The sequence below is a fragment of the Phasianus colchicus genome, chromosome 5 (genome assembly GCF_987193195.1).
Source record: "Phasianus colchicus chromosome 5, bPhaCol1.hap1.1, whole genome shotgun sequence".
Classification (NCBI taxonomy): Eukaryota; Metazoa; Chordata; class Aves; order Galliformes; family Phasianidae; genus Phasianus; species Phasianus colchicus.
In genome coordinates, this window is record NC_143440.1 from 41,238,380 (window position 1) to 41,261,084 (window position 22,705).

The 22,705-nt window shown below is 44.3% G+C and overlaps 1 protein-coding gene and 1 long non-coding RNA gene across 9 annotated transcripts in view; one reads left to right on the top strand and one right to left on the bottom strand.

Annotated features, from left to right (window-relative positions):
• Nucleotides 1–20,631, bottom strand: part of LOC149917875 (uncharacterized) — a 35,784-nt gene extending 15,153 nt beyond the window's left edge. The window contains exons 1-4 of the long non-coding RNA XR_016467014.1: nucleotides 20,122–20,631; nucleotides 18,401–18,763; nucleotides 12,801–12,888; nucleotides 4,771–4,915 (exon numbers count right to left, since the gene is read on the bottom strand). This is a non-coding gene — a long non-coding RNA (uncharacterized LOC149917875). The remainder of the gene's footprint in view (nucleotides 1–4,770; nucleotides 4,916–12,800; nucleotides 12,889–18,400; nucleotides 18,764–20,121) is intronic.
• Nucleotides 1–22,705, top strand: part of NRXN3 (neurexin 3) — a 938,203-nt gene that overhangs the window by 571,638 nt on the left and 343,860 nt on the right. For 3 of the 8 annotated variants that reach the window (XM_090141460.1, XM_090141461.1, XM_090141462.1), the window contains exon 1: nucleotides 21,175–21,796. The exons of 1 other annotated variant lie outside the window; for it this stretch is intronic. In XM_090141460.1, the coding sequence (XP_089997586.1) occupies nucleotides 21,553–21,796 (244 nt within the window). In that variant the 5' untranslated portion in view covers nucleotides 21,175–21,552. Of the gene's footprint in view, nucleotides 1–21,171; nucleotides 21,797–22,705 lie in introns of those variants that run through there. 4 more of the 8 variants (XM_090141455.1, XM_090141456.1, XM_090141458.1 and 1 more) reach the window with 3 other exon arrangements.

The following is a 22,705-nucleotide window of genomic DNA, read 5'->3' on the forward strand; positions in this document are numbered from 1 at the left end:
GGTAGCTGTATTGTGGAAAACCACCTTGTTCGTGTTTGCATCCATAGCACAGTTTTTCCTCAGATGAGCCATGTCCTTTTCAAAGATAGACAAGAGATGGAAAATTCCCCCACCAGATCCATACAGGGAGAACGTATTGTTTGGGAGTGCAAATAGCTGCCTACTTGGGGAATCATTCATGGATTTGCAGAGATTGTTCCTCTGAACATATCTGCATCGCCGTAGCCCTGCAAGATCCTGTCCTTACTGGGCACATATGTGCAATATGGCAAATGGCTTAATACAATTTTTTCCTATTCTATTTCTTTCCTTTATAATCACTGCTTTTTAATTTAAAAGCTTAACAAAATACATTTTCTGGCCTCTAAATGTTGCGCAGGCTCCTAGGATGTATGTGACAGCCTCCCCATTCTATTATCTGTGTCTTCTTTTGCTTGCTGTTCTTCTTTGGTGCTGAAAATGTAATGAAAGTCACCGAGACCCCAGTGGACCTCAACCTGTTGATTAGAATTGGATAAACTAGACAAATTCTGGTGGGAATGCAAGGCATTTATGATGACTGCCTGGCATTTTTCTCTGCCCTTTTTTATGTACTTGTCACTGTATTTTCCCACATCAATCTCATAAAACATTCTTTTGCTCATGCTTGAAATATTGATATTATCCTACAGCAAAGATAAAAGCACATCACAGAGCAATATGGCTTGGTGATAGAATTATCTGCAATACACAGAAATCTCTACTGATGTTTAGGGCTGGCATGGTATTAAACACATTACTTTTGCTGACAGGCGTTTTCATTTCCTTGCATCATGCAGGTACGGGAATTTGAAGAAAATCTAGTTTTCAGTTTGAGATTTGTTCAATAAAAAATGTAAAACAGAAATGTCAGTGGATACAGTAGCATCTCATTAAATCAAAAAGAACTCACTGGAAGTTTAAGTAAGTTTCACAGAAGGCTGTGCGCTTTTATGTGTATATGTATACATTTCTATGTATGCGTTCACGAATACATCTATCTGTACATAACTATATTTATATATGTGTAAGTATATCTTTGAATCTTACAACTCTACCATATTTAACAAATCTTCAATTTGTAGTGAAGGAAGATTCTCAGCAGGGAGGGAGGTCTCTTGAGTAAAGCACTATGGGACATTTATTCTGTCTGTTCTTTTTTCCCCACAATCATGGTATGATGCTGGATGTATTACTAAAATCAGGTCTTTTTCTCAAACCATCTGTGAGTTATGTATTTCTTGTGTTCTGGTCCTTAACAGAAGATCCTACAGCTTGGGTGGAAACAATACTGTGCTCTGAAAAAAGCCATCAAGTCACAAGAAATGTGCCTATAATGTGTGAGGTGCTGCGTAATCAGAATTTGTAATCTGAAGTTGTGTATTCAAAACTAGTGGGCATTTTGACTTAATTCCTCTGTTTCTGAGGTCTGCATTTGTAAAATGAGCCTATCACCTCTGAAAGGTGATGTCCAAAGTAATTAGTTTTTGCAAAACAGTCCAGTGCTTTTCTGAGTGGCACCACAGAAAAGCTCATTTGGAAATAAACTACTCTTCAGAGCGGGATTAGTATGGTGTGCAGGAAAAGGGGCTACAAATTGAACAATGAAGATAAAGCAGAGTAACAAACAAACACACCTTCAACAGACATTATCCTTCCTGTGCCCTGTGTGAATGAAAGGTCATGATAAAAAGAATAGTGTGCAATCACATAATTATAGGCTTTATCAAACCATACACCCGTGAAAACCAGGGATTGCTTTTATGCTGAGTATATACAGAAACGTATGCCTGGAGATGGACAATGTCATGGGTAATAATGGCTGCTCCTGGTGGCAAGGATTGGATGCAGAGAAAGTGGTGTAATGGCTGGGGCTCCTCTGATGTCCATTCTGCCCCAAGTCCTGCTCTCCATAAATCGGATATAATTAACAGTTGATCTATATGTACTCTTTGGAATGGTTAGATGCTGTACATCATTTTGGAATGGTGTTTTCATATATTGTCAGGATCACATCTAGACTATAGAATGAAATTTTGTGTTCTGCTACTGTCCTGAATGAAACTGACCAGACCACACCCTCTGCAATGCAGAAGGTGCTAACTTTGGAGCAGGATATTCTGAGGTATCTTCTTGCTATCGCTGTATGTTTTGGCATTTTGCATGAATCTGATATATAAACTCTGATTTTTCTTAGTTCTTATGGCTGCTTTTGGAAGGGTACTGCTGAGGTTAAACTGCTTTGGTTTTTGTAATGTAGCCTTTCCTGCTGGATGTGACCTCAACTTTTCTTTCAAGTTTCAGTCTTGACAATTAGGAAAGAAAACCCAAAAACTCACACTTCTCTCTCATCAGAAGGCTTTTTTGATCTGCTTAATTCCTATAAGGTGAGAAAATGCATGTAATTTTACAATTCCCTTTAGAGCTGTACCAAAAGGAGGAATGCTCTCTCCCTTTCTGGAATTTACTGCGTTTTGAGAGCTGTGAGAGAAACATTTATGTTTCTCAAGAAGTCCTGAATCAATGGATAAACTTTTAATCCTGTCTAAAAGGAACAAGATAGGCTCTCTCTTGCGATATCCATGAATGTGCCAGTAGTGAATCTAATACGTTAATATACCCTACGTATAAACACAGCCTTCAAGCAATGGTTGATTCTGTGGAGTTATGTTGCCGTTTACGTTACCTCTTGTTCTAGGTACCTTTAAGGTCAGTGCTATTCTTTGTGTGGCAATTTATATTGCGTGCAGGTCTCTGGGGCGGTGTTTGGGATCACATGGCTGTAGGCTGTGGAAAACCTCTGCATTCATCCATCATTTTCAAGACAGTGGAAAGGCTCTTTTTCACCAGGCTTTAGCTGCAGGAGCCTGGATGTGTCTTCACCTCAGAGCTGCTGTCAGACTGCCATGCGGGTAATGGTCAGTATTGAGAGCATCCCTTGTGCAGCTGCCTGGCAGAGCACCAGGCTTGCAAGAGGGCACAAGAGAAAGCATAACCCTGTTTAAAACTACTCAGGCTCATCAGCAGACTGTGGTATTGCAGAAGTAGAGAGTTAACATGGCTGTGTTGTTCATCGTTACACAAATAAGATGCCAGCTGGCAATAGTGATGAAAAGGGAGCGTTCCTGGAATTGAGAAATGCTGCAGGCCACAAGGCGAAGAGGTGGGGTTGTGTGTGTGCTAATCTTGATCCTTGTCCCACTGTTGCTCATGGAACAGGGAGACATAGGAAGGAAAAAAGAAAAAGGATGAGACAGGTGGTCATAGGGGAGACAGGGCATATATGTTACCTTCCTAAGCAAAATGGGTTCCAAGAAAGCTAAGGCAGCATAAGGGAGAACACTCTTGCCTAGCTAAGTTTTAACTAGACAGGGCCAGTAACTAGCAGTAGGGACCCAAAACAATTCAATTTTAGTTTTCCATTTCCTCACTCCAAAGGCAAATAAATGCATATTTAACTGATCACAGCAGTAACAAAGCATTCTGTTATGTCTACCTAACAAACACCTGGATGTGCCTCTGTAGAAAAGACATTCTGAAATGTTCACTGATCAAGAATTCTGGCTGGTTCTTAAATGTGAGATGTCTTCTTATTCCTAGTGCATAATTTAATTTTGAGGCCACTGGTGTCTGATACGTACCTTAAAATCTGAGCTCCTGCAAGTACATGGTGTTAGTGTATCTGCTCATTTAATACTTCTGAATAGAAATTTTCTAGCTATTACAGATGAAATAAAAAACAAAGTTTATGTTTCCCTCTTCCCTTTCTCAGATTCCAAAGGAAAGGCAAATAAATGTTGTTATGTTGTGTGTGTACATTTTTACACTGGAGGGGCCAGACTGGGACCAACTTCCAATCTGGGACCTTCAGTGCTGGTGGATTTAGAAGCCTGGGCTTCTTTCAGCCTTTCAGCCTGGAGTGGAGCAGCCACCACTTCTGCCAGAGTGGGCTCACTGTGGAAGATGGGAAATGAGAAATATGATCTGTATGAGGTTTCGTTTTTCCAGTGTAGAAGTCCCCATTGAGCTGGCTGTGCCAGCAGATTTAGGGGTGACATGGACTGCAGCAGCATAGTGTGCAGGGCTGCTTTGCAATGACCTGAGGTTCTACTTCCATGATACCAGCTCTGCTGTTATGGGTTATGTTGCAGTGTAAATGATAGCCTGTGTTCTCAAAGATTATATAATGACTTGAAGAACAAGTTCTATCTGATTAAACACCTTTATGACTTGGGACTGCACATCTCACTTGACAGTGGTGCGGGGTATGGCAGTGCTTTAACACAGTTCTGCTTCTGCATAGTGACACCATTTTGCAGTATGTTTTGCTAAACAGGCCACAGGATCTGATCTTTTCTCTGAGCCCTACAGTTAGCTACAGAACAAAATGGATGTTCCTCCTGACATCTTTCTTGTAAGATCAGAAATGGAATCTGTAGTACAGAACAATTTTTTTAAAATCTGGGAACACTAAGGAAGGAGGCAGATTGAGCAGAGGATCACCTTTGGGATGATACAAGAGCCGTGGCTATGCTATAAGGGAAAGAGGTGATTCATAGAGGCTGCTGAGCACAAACTCTGCATCTCTCTCTAATACTCTGGTTTTATAGAATAACCAGTAGTCTGCCCTCATCTGCTAGTATACAGCTCTCACAGCAATTTACTACACCACCCATCTTCCTCAGCATGTCGTAGCTAACAGAACTGTGTTGTATGAGCAGCAGTAGGGAGGCTCGAGCTGTGCCCACTCACCCCTATGTGCATGAAGTTCTCCCAGCTGCGCTTTCTGTGGCAGGGCTGGTGTTCTGCTGAGGTCTCGTTGCGGCTGTCTCTGTGGAGGTGCCGCTCTCTCTGGAGCTGCAGTTCTTGGGGATTAGTCATTGTCTTCAATCTCATGCTAATTTAAAAAAAAAAAAAAGAAAGAAAAGAAAAGAAAAAAAAAAAAGTGAGCAATGAATGTGTTTCAAGCTTTTTTTATTATTATTTTTTTAATGGAGAGAGTCCTTCTATTCTGTGAGAGAGGTCCCTTCAGTCTGTATCCTGGTCTGATTTTCTCATCTTTTCATGTGCGTCCTCCTGCCCTCCCACTCCCCTGGGCAGAACCACGTCCTGCCTGGTGGATGCTGCTGCAGCTGAATGCTGTGAGCTTTGCTGTGGGTCGCTGAGGTCAGCTGACTCTGGGAACAGCCAAGGGCAGTGGGCAGTGAGAGAGAAAGCGATTTTAAAATTAAAACAAAACATAACAAAACAAAAAAAGAGCAATCCGTTTTAGTAAGAGAAAAACATTTGGAAAGCTTTTCACTTAACAAGGTTCTTCTGTGACATTTAGATGCATTTATACAAGTTAAAAAGGAATTTGGCACCTTCCCACCTCGCTCAGCAGGCTTAGAAGAGAAAAAGCAAATAAAAAGACAAGATCAGTTGATCTGTTGCTTTGTCTTGTTCACATGAAGCATTGTGCCTGTTGATGTTGGCTGAGTACTATTACAGCCCACAAAGGGCTTGATGGAGGAGTCATATTCACTCAGGTCCAGGGCTTTGTTTCTAATGAGGAAAGATAATTATCGTGCCAATCTCTGATCACTTTTTACTAGGTGCGTTTAATCTGACAGAAGATAGGAGCATCTTCTAATACAGACTTGAGAGCAGGGCCAGCAGGTGTAACAGAGTAATCACTCTGAAGGATTTGTTCATTATTTTCCAGAAAGACAGAGGGGAAAAATCTTTGTGTCATTGCCTCTTTCTGTCTTCAGTTCTCTTGAGTTCAACTTGTACAGCTTGACCATGATGGCCCTACTTCTCCAAGCATCTTTAGATATCATCAGAAATGCTCACAACAAACATTTTTAACTGGATTTGACAACCCAGTTGTCTCTCTCTCTCCTTCTGTTTGAAAGGGAAAATCTGAGGTGTATTTGATTGGAACTGGATGGTGTGCAGCATCTCCTGAGGCATCTGCTCCCATGGCTGTCAAACTGTGTGGGCATGCTTGTATGCTTGCATGCATTTTTTTTTTACATTACATTACAGATAATATCTTTAGATGCGCATACACCTTTCTATATTCATATGGATGAATGTACATGTGTCTTTTCTGTGAAAACACACAGGTGCAAATCCCAGGAGAATGTGTAGATAAGCACATAATTTGGGAAATGTTTATTTAGTGTACAGTACTTTGTGCACTCAGTGCATTCATACCTACAAATTTATGGCACCTCTAAAATTTCTGTGAGAGCTGTAACTTTGAGAATTGTCTCATGTATCTTTTTCTCAGCTGCAACATAAATTCATGGAGTTTCTTTTTCCTTTCTTTCTTTTTTTTTTTTCTTTTTTTTTCTTTTTTTTCTTTTTTTTCCCCTCGTATTTCTTCATAACACAGATTGTCTGATTAATGCTGTTTACCACTTGGTCTCACAGTCATACCAGAGGGGTTGCCACTAGCTTGGGAGTAAGTGGCTCTGGATAGCACTGAATAAACTGATTTTGCCGTGGGGAAGAAGGCAAACAGTATTAGGTTGTGAAATACAGCAACTTTAGGAAATTTGGTCTTCCTTTTAAGAGAAGGTACTGAGATTCTCAAGCAACTTGGTCAGACAGAGAAACACAGTAGCTGTAGCTAATGCTTAAACTATAATCTCACTAAGATTTAGTTTAATGTGTCCTTAATTTTACAGTCAGTTCTTCTCTAACATCTCAGTATTTACCATTTCTGATATGCAGTATGTTCCTGCAACGGAGGTGCTCACTGAATGTGGAGACAATTGGTGGAACACTGAGGTTTAGATACTGGGGAAGTGGTTTTTGCACATTAGCTGGATTACTCTGGGATCAATAATGGAAAAATTGGCAGGATTCACTTGTTGTCTTTAGCTGCCCAGATTAACAGCTCTTTGCAGCAAATGGAAGAGTACAAACCTCACAAGCCTGTAGTTTTATGATACCCGCAGGCTTATCACTGCATTGTTTATATGTGGTCCCCTTATACTACTAGATCAAGACCAGTGGTATGTCTTGATCACCTAGTCCACTGAATAGGCAATTTTTCTTGCACTATGACAAGGTATAGCAGTGGAGAAGAAGAACGCCCTGCTCTCTTGATTCATATGCACTATTCCCAGCAACAGAAATTTCACTAAACACTAAAGTCACACTGTTGGCTCTGAGGGGAGAAAGCTGTGAGTAAATCTTATTGATCCACATCCCAGTGTCCAGCTGCTGAAACAACTGCTAAAACAGGTGTGTCTAATTTTAGCTTTAGAAACAGCTGGGCAAAGTGTTGTTTCAGTATCTTTTGCTTAAAAAGAAGGCAGGTGGCATTCTCTGAACATGCCACTGTTGAATTAGATCCATTAATATTGTCGAGTCAACTTAACTTAATTCTCCCTGCCTGCTAACAAGATCACTTTGGAAGGACTGGAGAAGAATAACAGGGTACCTTGGATAATGCAAAAGGGAAAGAGATTGCAGTGCGTGTGCTCTAGCAACAGCAATTTAATCAATTTAGGTGCATCTGTGCTACCCATCACTTTGCTGGCTGTTTGAATTCCTTTTGCCTGGGTGACTTCAGCCATCTATGTGCTATCTGTATTTTTTAAATGAAGGCATACTTCACTGCAGTACAGATTACACATGCACTTGAATAGATATGTGTGAGAGAAGCACATTAAAAAAGCCACCAGCAGTCCTGTTCTGAGAGATTTTGTATTTTGATGCAAAATCAAGCATACAAAGTTGAGGCATGCTGGGAGTAAACATTATGTTTTCTTCCTTTCTACATTCCTTTCAGTCTTTAATTACAGGACTTACATGTTATTGTGGATTCCTGATTTGTTTGTGAGGCGGTAACAATCAGTAGTTGAAACACGTTATGTAGTTAGAAAATGCTGTAGTCTGTATGTTTTGATTGCTATAAAAATGACGTGTGTTGGATTATGAAGAGGAAGGAGGGGGCCTAATAATTAAATAACTTGAATTCTACCTTGGCTACTCATGTCACATTATACTCCTGTCACTAAAGCAGGGTTCAAGAGTGATATATTCCTCCTAAAAAAAAGTAAGCGCACTGTAGAAGTGAGTCCTAAACAGCAGAAGTGATGGATTGTTACCAGTGCATACTTTTATATTGGTCTGTTTATGTCTACAAGAGCAATGACTTTGAAAGCCATCTAATTTATGTAGTGGACTGTGGATCCTCATAACCACTGCTGGGATGAAGTAGAGAGGGTAACATAAGCTATTTAAAAAATGAGACATTTTGTTCACATTCCTTAGCAGCATCTGACTGTGCTAAAGAGGGTATAAGTAGCATCTAGCTCCTCCAGATGTCAGCTATTTAGAGACACACGCACCAGAAGTTCCGTGGACAACAAATGACTGAGTCCCATGCAGAATTCTCTTCTTGGCAAAGTGAGTGAGTGGGTGAGCCTGTGTGTGTGCGTGTGCAGCATGGGAAGGGCAATTACAGAAATGGGAGACTGAGAGAGAAAAGCGGAGATAGATGTAGGTAAAAATACTTGCTAAATACCAATTCTCCCACTTGGATGGTGTGGGATTTTTGCCCGGTGTAGTCTTGGTGCATTGTCTAGTCTGATTTTAATGCTTTAAATATTTTTTATTGTGACGTATATAACCTAAGCTATGTTAAGTTCTGTATCAACATCTTGTATGTGTTATTTTCAGCCTGTAAATAGTGACCTAAGAAAACCCTATGATGGGTCTGATTTGTTGCAATACAGCATTCTGGGAAAAGACTTTCTGCTGCAGAAGCTTTTCAGGGACATATTTCTTTAGATTAAAATTTTGTTAAGAAGTTCTCTAAAGCTCAGCAGTGTTCCTGTGAAGGAGTCTCATAGAACCCGCATATTAGAGGCTGTACTGGGGATTTTCCTCAGATGCTACAGATCCGGGCTCTAATGCTGCATCCTGCCAGGAAAGGGATCCGAGTCTGCATTTCATGTATTCCCTGAACGCCCTCCCTTCAGACCTGTCAGGTCAATCTCTTCTTGCCTGGTGTATAGTTCATAGCTTTTAATGATCTCTAACAATGGGGAGTGAGTTTAGCTGGTTCCAGATTAAACTGGAAAGAGTGACTGTCAGCCAGAGTTAGGGGCTTTATCTGAAAAGTAGGAAATGCCTGAATCAGAGGATCCAGACTGTATGCCTGTATACCACATGTCTGTCCTAGCCCTGGGGCCCACAGGGGATAGTTATGGCTATTTTTGCTTTACATGATTTCCTTCAAAAAGTGTTAGTTTTTAATTAGTTTGACTAATAAGTTTGACTACCAAAATCTCAATTTTCCTAATGAAGTGGAATTGCCTTTTCACTTACCCTATGTATAATGCACATTATTCGCTTGAGTCAGATGTAAGAAAAAGGAAAAGTGGATTTTTGGAAGTTTCTTTGACAATGAAAACAAAACCCATTTTCAAAATTGACCAGTTTCTGTTCTGAAAATCAAGTATCAAACGTCACTGATCATTGGGTGAGGATCTCTGGCTCCTCCTACTCTAAATAATGGCTCCTGCAATTCTTTCCCTTCCTATCAGATTTTTATGTGGTGCTGAAAAACAGGATCCATTTTCATCTCATTACTACTGATCAGCAGGAAATAAATAGTGCTAATAATGTAATAATAGAGTAGTACACCAGTCATGAAAAAGGTGATATTGTGAAAACAAATGTTATCTTGATTTCTGTCTCAAACACGTGCAAGACTGTTCCTTACAGGCTTTTTAAAATCCTACTTAAGTCCAAGTAGTAAGACTTCTAGCACTTTCTTTTGGCATATTTATCCCTGAAGAAAAGTGGAAGTGCATGTCACACTAGCTTTATAATTTACTTTTGCAAAATTCTTTCCTGCTACCTCAAAATGAATTCGATAATTTATTTCTCTTTCTCTGTGCAATTTCAGTTTAGTGGATGGCTCTGATACTAAAGCAATGTTTACATGTGGGGAAAGACTGGCAGTCTCCCTTTGTTTTAGCTCTAGCCAGGCTGGGTCTTGTTACAAGCACTAAATGAAACCTTCTGCTTGCAGTGGAGGTTAATACTTGATCAAAGTGGCACAGAATTACTCACCTTTGAAGGTTTCCTTCTGCTGCTGCTATTTTTGTTGTCCTTTAACTAAAACGTGCTTCATTACCATATATATATAGTACAGCTCTAAGATATTGAATTAACCATCTTTCATGCCATATTGTTTAGCAATGGTACTCATTTTACAAAAGGTTTTATCACCCATAGTGAGAAGTTGGCATGTTATAACTTAAGTGATCACACCACTCAAGGCCATAGCACACTAGCGCAGAAGTATAGAATCACAGAATGGTTTGGGTTGCAAGGGTCCTTTCAGATCATCTAGTTCCAACCCCCCTGCTATAGACAGGGACACCTCACTCTAGACAAGGTTGCTCCAAGCCCCATCCAGCCCGGCCTTAGATATTTCCAGGGAGAGGCACCCACAAGTACAGCACTGTTTTAGTGTGGTCTCCTAAAGAAGTAGCACTTACAACCTTGTGTGGCCATTGCCACTTTGATTGTCAGGCCAACAACTACTGACAGGAGGGCAGAAGCCCCAGAGATGAATTCCTACAGCTCCTTCCTCACCTTCCTCATCCCTGCTTAGGCTCAGAGCTGCTCTTCCAGATGGTGGGCTCAGGGCTCTGAACATGCACAGCACAGGCTACTTCTTCTCTGCTAGAACATGGCATGAAGGGAAAAGGGAAGGTCTTGCAGAGAAATAAGAAAGTAGGACACAAATCTGAGCATGTCAGAGGACAGAGAGAGAAAATGAGAGGAGAGCTGAGTGTGATATGGTAAGGTTATTACAGTGATAAAGGGGAAACATGAAGCTGAGTTTCCCACTCATTTATTTCTGTAGTTCCACTGTTTGCAGAACAACTTCTTTCTAAGCAGACAGGAATATCAGATGTCCTCCTTTAATCTGCCTACTGCCAAATTTCTGAGGATGACATCCAGTGTAGGAGCTGGTAGTAGGCAAGAAGCAACTGAGTGTCAGTGCAAGAAAAGGTGTTATACCAAGCACCTGTATATCTGTGCGTTCTGTTGATCACATACTGTTGTCTGTCTCTTTTATGGGTTTGTGGTGGCTTGGGCTGTCACATAATAGCTATGTTCTGATTTCTGTGCAGGAGGAGATGAGAATGCAGGGATGAAGACAGCGACAATGTGACTCAGAGTTAGTCATCCTGAAGACCACTCAGTTTTCTTTTATCCTCAGGATAGCCACCATCCTTCTGCCAGTATCCAGGAGGAGTCAGTGACAGCTATCCTGAATGCTCTGTTTGGTGACTGATAAAAAGAGAGCAAGGAAGCAAAGGGGAAAGGGGATGAAATGTGGCATCTAGATTAAACTATGCATACCTAACCTTAAGGGATGACTTCAAGGATGCATTGGTCCAGAGTGCAGATGGCTTTTGTATGACTAACCAGAAGTTCAGAAGGAGTGGAAAGAAAGTGTGATTCTTCAAGTGAGTTCCCTCTGGGCAGCTCATAGGTATTTCCTTATTTTTCCCCTTTTCTGGTTTCCTCTGTAGTTATCCTCATTGATAGTGTGAAAAAGAGATAAGAGGCTCCAAAGCAGAGAGAGGAACAGAAATACATGTGCATGCACATGCGTCTGTGTGCATCTGACTAGTTGAAATGTAATCCCTGCATCCCTATAATTAGTTTTTCCCTTGACACTTTACAGTGAGTAGCTGGAGTTTTTGTATGTCCTGTCCAATAAACAACACATCCGTGTTGGGAGCAGTTTATGCCTTATCTCTTGTACACAGCCTATCAGTAAGGGAGTGTGCTGCTCTTCCCCTTCTTTATTTCCTCTTCATGATTTTCACAGTTGTTTTGTGGTTATAGCCTATGTATTCCTGGTGCTGTGGTGTTAGCCTTTGAGCTCAGATTGGGCTGTTCTGCTGTTGGATGTCTCCCCCTACTCTCCTCAGCTCTTTACATTTCTCAGAGACAAGGAGCTGGGTAAAGGAAAGTGTTGTGTTTGAGAAAACAGCCTTTGTGCATCCATGTGACTCGCACACCGGTGTTTGAATCACAGTCAGGGTAGTTTATCTTACAAGACAAGAGAACTGCTGGTGTCTCATGAGACCTGCAATGCTGGATGAGCTTGTGGGGGTGGAGTGGAGCCTGAAGCCCTGGGGAATGGAAGGAAGGGGGAAGTGCTTTGCAAGTGAGGTGTTTTTACAGTAGTTCATGTTCCTTACATCTGTTCACACTGTTGTGCTTTTGTTTGGCTTCTCTGCTAAAGACTAAGTGTCCCACTAAATCCTCTGATCAGGTGCCATCAATGGACCTGTGCTGTATTTTGCTCTGACCTGTTTGATTTGTGTGGCTGTGCTGGGTGTGTTGGTGGCATGAAATGCACCAGTGTGGAATAAGAACTTGATACTGTGCTACCACCCATCCCATCCCAGCATGCCACAGTGACCTATGCTGCATTTTCTTAGATACAAAACCTATTAAAAATCTCAGTGCAAAAGCTGATCCTAGAATCAGGGCTTACCCATGAGGCACTGGCACAGGCTACCCAGAGGAGCTGTGGATGTCCCATCCCTGGAGGGGGCTCTGGGCAGCCCACAGCAGGGAGGGTTGGAACTAAATGATTTATAAGGTCCCTTCCCACCCAAGCCATTCTATAAGTCAATATTTTAAATGTTACAGACTATAAAATTAGAAGCAGCTAGCAGGATGTGAATATGGGTCTCCAAGCAGGAAAGAAATCCCACAAATAATGCAGACAGGAGTACCTTTGGGGGGATGCAGGAGGTCACTGTTCTTGTTTAGTGAGATGCAGGAGTATGCAGTGCTCAGGTGGTTTCATCTGGAAGTCCTGCTCTTCAAGATAAATGTATATATTTAAGAAAAGTCTCTGGGAAACCAGTAATAATGATCACAGTCTAAGGACCATGGATCTCTAAGGAGGACTAAACCAAATTTCTTTATCTAGGGAGAAGATGCAGCAGAAGGCAGAAGCTCTCAAGTATAGAAAGGATATCTGTAAAGAGGAAGGAAATAGTCTTTCTTTTATGAGAGGGCAATAAATAACAGACTAATATTGCAGTTGCACATATGTGTGTGTGTATGGGCATTACAGATTGCTAGGATGGGAATGTTTAGAAGGCTGATAAATTGGGACAGTTTTAAACTTTAAAAAAATCTCCACTAAATTCATTCATTAACAGCATGCTTTATGCTAATGGTCAATTATCATTTATTATCATAAATTATTAATTAATATACAGAACTGTTAGTCTTTAACACTTATGCTCAAATTAACTGTGACTGCACAGTACCACAGAGCAGTTCTCTGTAGTCAGCACAGGCAGCTGCTGTCCTTGATGGCCTTAGTTGCAGAAGGATGAGAGAAGCCGGAGGTGATACTTGGCTTGTCTTCTTCCTTACCCAATTCCCCTCTTCATGCCTGATGTTTTATCCTAAATTTAGGTTTAACCGTAAATTCATTCTCTCGAAAGTGGGATCCTCAACTACTTTCTCCTTTTTCCGCTCCCTCCCATCTCATCTCACCATTCTTTTTGTGCATTCAGCAGAATGTCCCACCTATGTACTGATCTTGTCTTTTATGTTGCAACTTCATGATACTTGGATGCTTCTTCTGAGCATGGTAGTTTGTCCATTTGATATTCATGCTGCTCACAAATTTAGTGAAATGCCATACCATAGAACTATTGTGATAAATTATTAATTGTGCCCCATCCCTGGAGGTGCTCAAGGCCAGGTAGGATGGAGCCCTGGGCAGCCTGACCTAGCTGGGGGCAGCCCTGTCCATGGCGAGGGGTTGGAGCTTGACAGTCTTCCAACCCAAGCCATTTTATGATTCTGTGATTATATCCCATTCTTATAATATTTCCACATATTTATATCTGGAGATAAGGAAAGTGGATTTTAGCTTGGTTAAGATTTTTAATTTATAGATGTCAGAATTCAATTCTTCAACTACAGAAGATTTCTGAAAAGAAAAAAGAAACAACCGCAATAATTTGTTGACAAAGAAAGTTGAGCACTGGTATACATAGAGCTTCCAGAAGCATTGATTCTTCCTCATTTTAAGTTAGACAGCATCACCAAGAATGTGAAGGTTATCCTGTGTTGTAGCAGAGGGATGGACTAGGCAGACTAAGAGCCTCCTGCCTGTCTTGTCTGTTATCAGCCTAGGTGCTTGGAGAGAAATTTATTTTCCTACCATTGTTGAGAGCAGCTAGAACACATACTGTGCCATGCTTGGGCTGTGGCATATCCCTGGCGTGGTCATGTAGCATGGGCATTATTGGTGGCAATGGCTGCTTCCTCTGGACAAGGAAGAGCCCATTTCACAGGCTGCGTGACCGCTACAGCCAGCAAGTTGGTTTGACGTGGACCATGCAGCATGGGCTCTATCAGAGTTAAAAGCAGAAGAATCATTCCTCACAGTGTCTCCTTTTGTCCTTCCATTTTTTTTAGCTTTGGCTGCTGTGACCTTCTTTTTCTCTTCATCTTCTGCACACTGACAAGGTATACATCTTAGGAAATTACACCTATCAGCAGCTCCCACACGAGCAGGCTCAGCCACGGGAGATGCTTCACTTTTTGTCTGGCTGGCAGTGAGACACTTGTATCACTGAAAGATTTTCCCACTACATCTTTCTTTGCTTTTCTTTTAATTCTTTTTTTTTTTTTCTTCTTTTTTTTCCTTTTTTTCTTTTTTTCCCAGCAGTTGGGAGACTACAGCAGACACCAGTCACCTGGCAGTTATTGCTGTGAGATGAACAGATGATTACAGGCAAAAGCCAGGGAAGATGATAGGTGGAAGAGAGGAGAGAAGCAGAGGGGAGCCTGTGCAGTGTCTATTAGAGAGCTCGCTTTTCATTAGCACACAAGCGAGTTTAAAGGAGCAAAAAGCAACAGTTTTTCCAGCTTTTCCTTTCTGTGCCAGACAAATTTCTTTGAGAGTAAAAGAAAAATAAAAGTCTCCCTTCTGCTCTTATGGGTATAAATTAAAAGAGTTCCCTATTTATCACAGCAGAAATTTTAGCTCCATCTATTTCTTGTCTCTTTCTAATTCAGCCTTTGAGGTACCATTTAAGTTTCAGAATTCAGAGCTCTTCAGAAATAATTTCCAGTGCTTTTCTTCCACACTAAAAATTCATGCCATAAACATTAATTTTGTAGTGTTAATATTTAGCGCTGGCATGAAAGGTGCTGGACCAGCAGCCCTTGGACACCTAGATCTAGACCTAAAGAATAATGGAGCCAAGACAACAGTAGGTCACGTCCTCCCTTGAGCCCTGCTTATGTATCTGACCTCTTGCTGCTGGGAGGATCAATAGCAGGGTTATCCCAGGCAAGGCTCACACCTAGGCTGGTAACAGGCAGCTCGCCTTACTTGCCAACACTAATTCCAGGTGTAGGGAGAGTAAGGTGCACCTATACTTTTGTTTCCACAAACACAGTAACTACTTGCATCCATAGTATCTGTTGCTAGGAGTTATGCTAGAGATGAATTTGGCTCAGTATAAAACCTGGCTAACTGCAGAGTTGTCTGTGAGAGGGCTGTTACGAATGATGGATGTGTAGTTCTCAGCACATGCTACAGGTCACTGCCATTTTATTATGGTATCTTCAGTGAAACATAGGTAGCAGTGGTACTTAGGTGTGACCTCTGTGACAGAAGCTTCAGGAAATAAAATCCATCAGGCTACTTTTTTACACTGGTGGTTGAATTGCTATCAAAGGTGGAGCAGTGGGCAACCCTGATTTCTTCAAACTCAGACATTCTTTGAAGTTCTTTAGCCTTTCTGAGCTTGTAAAACCATTGATAGAAAGGCACACTGCTTTAACTGGTACAAGAAATAAAAGTAGCTTCTGTTTCTCTGCATGAGGAGATTTGAGAGCTGTCACTGAGCTTAGCCTGTACTAAAAGTAAAAGGGGTAGATGCTCTTCAGAAAGGTCTACAGCCATGTCGAAGTGGTTTCCTTGTGTGAGATGAGTGTGTTCAGCACACTGCTGCTAGAGCACAGCATGTTTAGCCTGCTACAATAGAATAACCCAAGTGCAGAGGTTAAAGCCTATGTGAGATGAAGAGGGACATACTGGATACTTAAATAGAAGAGCTTCTTATGATAGCTGAAGTAAACCAAATCTAGATATCCTGCATTTAACACAAAGCATGTTCATAGTTACTGATCTTGCTGAGTCTCTGGAATATGAGAAGAATTTTCTCCTTGGCAACATTAGGAAAGGGGAGGCTTGCTAGGACCATGTGCAGACATCTGTAGGGCATACTTAGAGAAGACAGAAAGGAGATATGCAAGCTTGGGGCTAAAAGCAGTTGCTGTAGGCACTCCTGTGTAAAGTCACTATTGCCAATACCTAAACCTTTCCACTCTCTTAGGTTTAGAGACTAGCATATTGGAACCAAAAAAGAACTGCCTGCTTGTAAAGTTGGCCCAACATATGTTGGCTCTTGCCTCTCCAGCAAGTCTGTAAGTTCTCCAGGGAAGGGACTCTGCTTCTACAGTTTACATAGTGCTGAGTACACTGAATTATCCTTTGTACATCAATCTATTAAACAGGGCCAATTCTAACCTGTTATTGTCAGTTAGCATTAGCAAATTCCAACATTACCTCTTTCCAAATTACAACTGATTAATGCTTATGAAAATGAAATGTTCCTCCCATAATTTGTTCTTACTTGTTTCCACCAACACAGGGCAGTTGATGCAAAAGTTCAGAAAAGCTCTGAACTTTTCAAGATTTCTGGCCCTTAGACTGGGCTCTTGGCAGAAGTGAATTTGTGTCCCTCAGCTTGTCAGAACCTCCCAATGGTTACTGTTGCTTTGGGCTAACTTCCTGCTAGCCCAAGCTCACAGGTTGCAATCAGTTTCCATTTCTCTTCTCCCAAATGAATGTCAAGCATCTGATTGCCCTTCGCTGATGTCAGTCCACTGGCTCTGTTGAATTTACTCACCCTGACATAAATGAGAGAAGAACTAGGCTCCAAAGCTGCTGTATTAGTTACTCATGGCAAACCATGGTCCCTGGGGGCTGAGCTGGAAAGGGAATTAGACCTGTCCTGTGTCACTAGTAACAGAGGCTTATGTCTCAGCTTTTGTAGGTAACTTGACTTAACTGCATGCTGAAGGAAAACACGGAAGCCCTGAAAGCAGATTGCTCTTTTTTTTTTCTTCTTTTTTTGGTTTTTCTTTTTTCAGAAATACAGCATAACAGTGCAAGCTGGGCAGACTACTGCTGGTTGGTTATATGCAGAAAAAGCATAGCACAGTAGTGCTGTGCCCATGGTCTTCAGCCCTGTCCTGGAGCACCTCCCCTGGCTGAGCAGGTGCTGGCAGTTCCTTGTTGTTGCCAGGTCTCCCCTGCCAGAGGCAGCTCTGGTCGGCAGGGACACTGGGTCTACTCCAGCACAGCTCGTTCTGCCTGCAGTGCCAAGAAGTACTTGGTCTGTGGTCACTGTTGTCCTCAACAGTATTTAAAGTAGTTTTGTAAAGACAATGGTGCCTGCGTTCCATTCCTAAGCTTTCTACACATGCAATCCCCTCTGGTTTATTTTATTTAAACTTCTATTTTAGAATTGTAAGCAGAACCTGTTCTCACCCTCCGTCTTGTTCTTGGAAAAGTACATTAAAAAAAAAAAAAAAGTGACTATTTTGAACCTTGAAAAAACCAATCTGAGTCACAGAAAAGCTTTGGGTCACAGCCTGTTCCTGCCAACTTTATTTTCTTAACTTCATGATGTAGCCCTGCACCAGCTGATGTTGTCCCTCATTAGCCTGTATGGAGTGGAGCTAGCACTGCCATCTCCCTGGCAGGCACCTCATATTGCTAAAAACTAATGGAGATTCCCTTTTGGATCTGATTTTAGAGTAGAGCTGGCTGCTTTTTCAGTTCTCAGTGCAGCAAAATAAATAACAAAGATTTAATATGAAATATAATATATAGAATCAGACTTGCTGACACGAATAAGGTAGAGTACAAAGTTTTCCGGAGCTTGAAGCCAACTGGGTCTCCTTCTGGGATTCTAAAACCTAGAAACATTTGGTTTATTGTTTCTCATCTCTCAGAAATATGTTGTCCCTCTGCTCTTGTAGTAAAAGAAAAAACTGTATAAGAAATAAAACTACTTTTCTCATATCTGTGGGGAGCAACTTAGGATGGGAACCAGCATCCTTGAAGGCACCCATCTCAATTCTGAAGGTACAATTACACTTAAAAAGAGGCTATCTTTACCCAGATGAATGCAACTAGCAGGGAAGTAACTATGGCTCTTTTGAAGTAAATCTATTGGGAATAATGTTGCTGAAATTTCACTTCTGGCTCTAAACTTCCCCTCACCTCCCAAGGGGCGAAGCTGAGTTGAAATCTCCCCTCTTCGCACAGTGGTGCTGCTAAATGAATGCGTCACCTGTGAATTACAGGGCAGTAAATACATCCAGTGGCACCTCATAAAGCAAGGCAGAGTGAAGTTCCGGTGCTTTATGGTGTCACCAGAACTCCGTGATGTATTTATAACCAGCTTCACAGTTTTTCCTTTTTATTTTTTTTTATTTTTATGTTGTACAGATTGGCTCTCTTGGCCTTTCTCCTTTTTGCCTAGGGCAGTTTACCCAGTGGCTTGTAGGAAAGGAAGATCAGTAGGCAGAACTCACACAGGATGGCTCCCCAGCACAGGGACAGCACACAGCAGCTCTGCTTTTCCTGTTCAGGGACAAGCAGGCACTTTATGGCTTAGGCCAGGCAGTCTGAAATGATGCTCATCTTTTGTACATCCCCAGCAGGTAAACTGATGCCTTGATATTAAAAGTTGGTGGCAGAGTGGGTGACACTGGTACTATGGTATGTGGGGAAAGGTGAGCGAAGTGAGCAGAGGAAAGGAGCAGTGATTTGGGCTGGAGCTGTGTTGTGTGTTGTGCATTGAGGGCTCTACCCTCTCACAGCAGCCCAGGAGGTGGCAAACCTGCCGAGGAGCTCAAGCAAGTATAGAAGAGGATGTGATCTGCTGGACACTTAAAAGGCACCTGAGAGCCCTAGGGATGCTGCTGTGACTTAGTTGACAGAGAATGACCTTCTCCTATGTTTTTCTCTTCTAGCAAAAATTGGAGGTCAGCAGCCTTTCAGGGCATGATCTGACTTGGGAGAGGAGGTGAGAGAGAAAGTGTAATAGTACAGCTAGGAGCAGTGGGAGGCTCCCTCTCCAAGCAATATGCTTTGGGATATCCTGCCACCTGCAAGGCAACAACTCCAGGGTCCTCAGCAAAGCTCAGGGACAGAAACACTTGTGTCCGGATGAAGCTGCCCCATTCCCTGTGCTGTGCTGTTGCAGGGCTCTGTAGATCTTCCACCCTGACCATTGGGATGTGCATCCCAGTGAGATGTGCTGCTCAGAATGGAGGATCCCGGGGCCTGTTATATTCAGTTCCCATGTCTACCAGGCACTCACTGGCTTAACGCCTCTGAGCCTCTGCTTTCTTATCTGCAGAACAACAAAGTAATACCTAAAGCTGTTGGATGACCTCATTAATAAAAGATTTTAAAGCACTCTCAGATTCTTGGTGGCAGATGTTGGATAAATTTGAAAGTCATATTCTTGCTTTCTGGCTTTAGTACCTACAGTCATTGATTAAGCCCAGCAAAACACTGAAATATTTCTGACTGATCAAGCCATTGATTTAGATCATTTAAACTAAAAGTCTCTGGAAAATAAGCTGTGAGTGTATCAAGGTCAATGGGAAGCTCCAGATGTGGAACTTGGGCTGACAGCACAACGTGCTGCACCAATAGGACATGAGAGAATGGCCTTAAGTCACACTAGGAGAGACTCAGGTTGTACATTAGGAAAAATTTCATCTCAGAAGGAGTGGGAATACATTGGAACAGGCTGCCTAGGGAGGTGGAGGTGGTGGAGTCACAGTCCCTGGAGGTGTTCAAGAACTGTACACGGAGGGATGTGGTTTAACAGACATGTTGGGGATGGGCTGGTGGTTGGACTAGATTGGTGATCTTAGAGGTCTTTTCCAACCTTTACGATTCTATGAATAGCAATCAATGGCACGAACCTGGAATTTGTTTTACAGAAGTACTCATGCTATGAGTCAGGCAGGTTTCTGAAGCATGTGTGCACACCCCCAGACGTGGATGTAGAGGGGGAGGCAGGGAACCTGGCAGCCAGGAGCTGTTCCTTCGTCTGGGGTGGTGATCGATAGTGGGGGCAGAGCAGGATGGGCTGCAGCCTTTCCCAGCGCTTCGCACCCGCTCCGGAAGTCCCTCTGCTGCTGGTGCCCGGCTTTCCCATCGTCCCATCGGGGCTGGAGATTTTGCCATTCACGTTGATAGGCGCTTCATTACGCGGAGATGCCTCTCCGTGTATTTATTTATTTATGGGCTGCAAATTCTGGCTGCAGCTCTCGCTCTCAAATACATGGCTGCGGACTCAAGGCGTTGTTGAAGGAGCATTTAAAAGCCAAAAGCATGACTCGAGGGAAGCGCTAAGTTCCGGCGGTGGCAGCGGGACCTCGGCACTAACCGGGCGCGGTCGGGGTCCGGGCCGGCCGCATGTGCGCGGCTCGGGCGCATGAATGGCGGGGGCGGGGCCTCCCGACGGCCCCGCCCCCTCCCGGAACGAGCCAGTCCCTCTGCGGAGTGCTGCCGCCGCCCTCATTGGCTGACCGCGGCCGGTATATTTGCATACGGCTGGCCCATTCGCGGAGCCGCTTCCCCGGCCGCCCCGGCTGCGTTTCACCTGCGCCGCCGAGTTGCCCGCACTTGGCGCGCCGGCCGCCGGCAGCCCGCCCACGCGCCGGTCACGGCAGCCCGGCCCCGCTCCGCGCCCGCCTGGAGCCTTGGTGCTGCCCTCCCCAGCTCCTCAGGGTTAATCGGCGTCAGCCGTCGGTCGCCTGGATCCGGTGGAAGGAGGATACCGAACCAGATCTCTGTGTGTGTGTGTGTATGTGCGCGCGCGTGGCTAGCAACTCTGCATTGCAACATTGCTAGTGGAGAAGCAACTGAAACCCCCTGGAATCGGGATTAAAAAAAAAAAAAAAATCAGAAATTTACCTGGGGTCTCTGGCTTTTTCTTCTTTTCCGTTTGCAGTCGCCCCTCAGCTCAGTGAGGGGTTCCAGGCAGGGAAAGTCCCCGCGGACCTGCAGGAAGCGCCCAGCGAGATCCCCGGGACCCGCTGCCATGTGCCGCGCTCCTGCGCTCCCCCGGAGTCTCGGAACGGCCGCGGGGCTCCCGGCACTGTAGAGCCAGCCTGGAAGCGGCGCATCCTGTTCTGCTGTGTGCTCCTACCTCCCCCTCCCTCCCCTCCCGCACACGCTCTCTCGCAGACACACGCTGTCTCTCTGCCTCTTGAGCACACACGCACGCCCCAGAGCCTCGGAAGCGGCTCTCCTCTCTGCTAGCATGGGTCCCTTGGCATCATGAACCTTATCCTCTCTCCCTGGCTGGAATTCAGACTGCCCGGCTGTAGGCGCCCCGTGCCTTGACCATGCACCTGAGAACAAACCCCAGCATTTGCCCGGGACGCCGCCCCGCCTGGACCCTGTGGATGTGCTCCCTCTTTTGGGGATGTATCGTCAGCTCTGTGTGGAGTTCCTCTAACGTGGCTTCTTCTGCCTCCTCTTCCTCGTCTGTATCTCAGGCTCAGTACGAGCATCACTTCCACGGCAGCAAGCACCACTCTGTGCCTATCTCTATCTACCGCTCCCCTGTCTCCCTCCGAGGAGGACACGGTGGGTTCCCGCTCTCTTTCTTTCCTTCTTTCTTTCTCTCTAACGTTTTTGCAGAGCAACGGGGGCAGCAGAAGAGTCCGGGGAGCACTCTGCGGATGGTGGCTGTGACTCCGGAGGAAGGTCCCCCGGCCCCGTTAACCCTCTAGGCGCTAGGGTCGGGCCGCTTGCCGATCCAACTTCCCGGGAGGGCGGGGGCCGGGCCGGGAGGCAGCGCTCATCCCGCTGGGGCTGGGGGTCCCCTGGGTGCCGGCAGTTCCCCGGCTCTGTGCTCACGGGCTCTTCGTTCCTGACCGTCCCCGTGTGTCCGCTGCGGGCCAGCCGGGAACCGGGCATGATGCGATGCCCTGCCCGCAGTCTGCCTCCCCGAAGTTGCGGGGTGACTTGGGGAGGGCAGAAAGAGAGGCGACGTCTCTTTACCCTTGCGCCGTGCTCCCCTCTTGGAGACCGGCAGCGGATTCCCGGGAAACCCGCGGCAGGAAATTCCGGAGCAGGTTTTAGCTCCGACAGCGAGGGAGAACGAAAGGGGGATCTGGGAGATGCCGTGGGAGGGGGACCTGCCAAAGTCCTGCCTCTGGAATGCTGAGCAATTCAGGACCTGCGCTGCTCCTGCCCGAGCCTGTCTGCCCTAGGAGAAGCTGGCCTGGGCCCGGCCGACCCGAGACCCCCTCCTGTGTCCCCCTTCTCCCCTTCGTCTCCCCTCCTGCTGCCCCTGACCTCTGTCCCACTGCTCCTTCTGACAGGTTAACCATCAGCACAAGGCCTGTGCCGTCCCTGTGGGTACAGGTCAGGGGCAGGTCTGGCTCAAGCGTGACCCAGCAGTAGCTCTGCTTGGCTGCCTCTGAGCATAAAGGTAGCGACAGACTGGAAAGGCGGCTGAAGTCTGCCATCATCCCGGCACTGAGCTTCTTC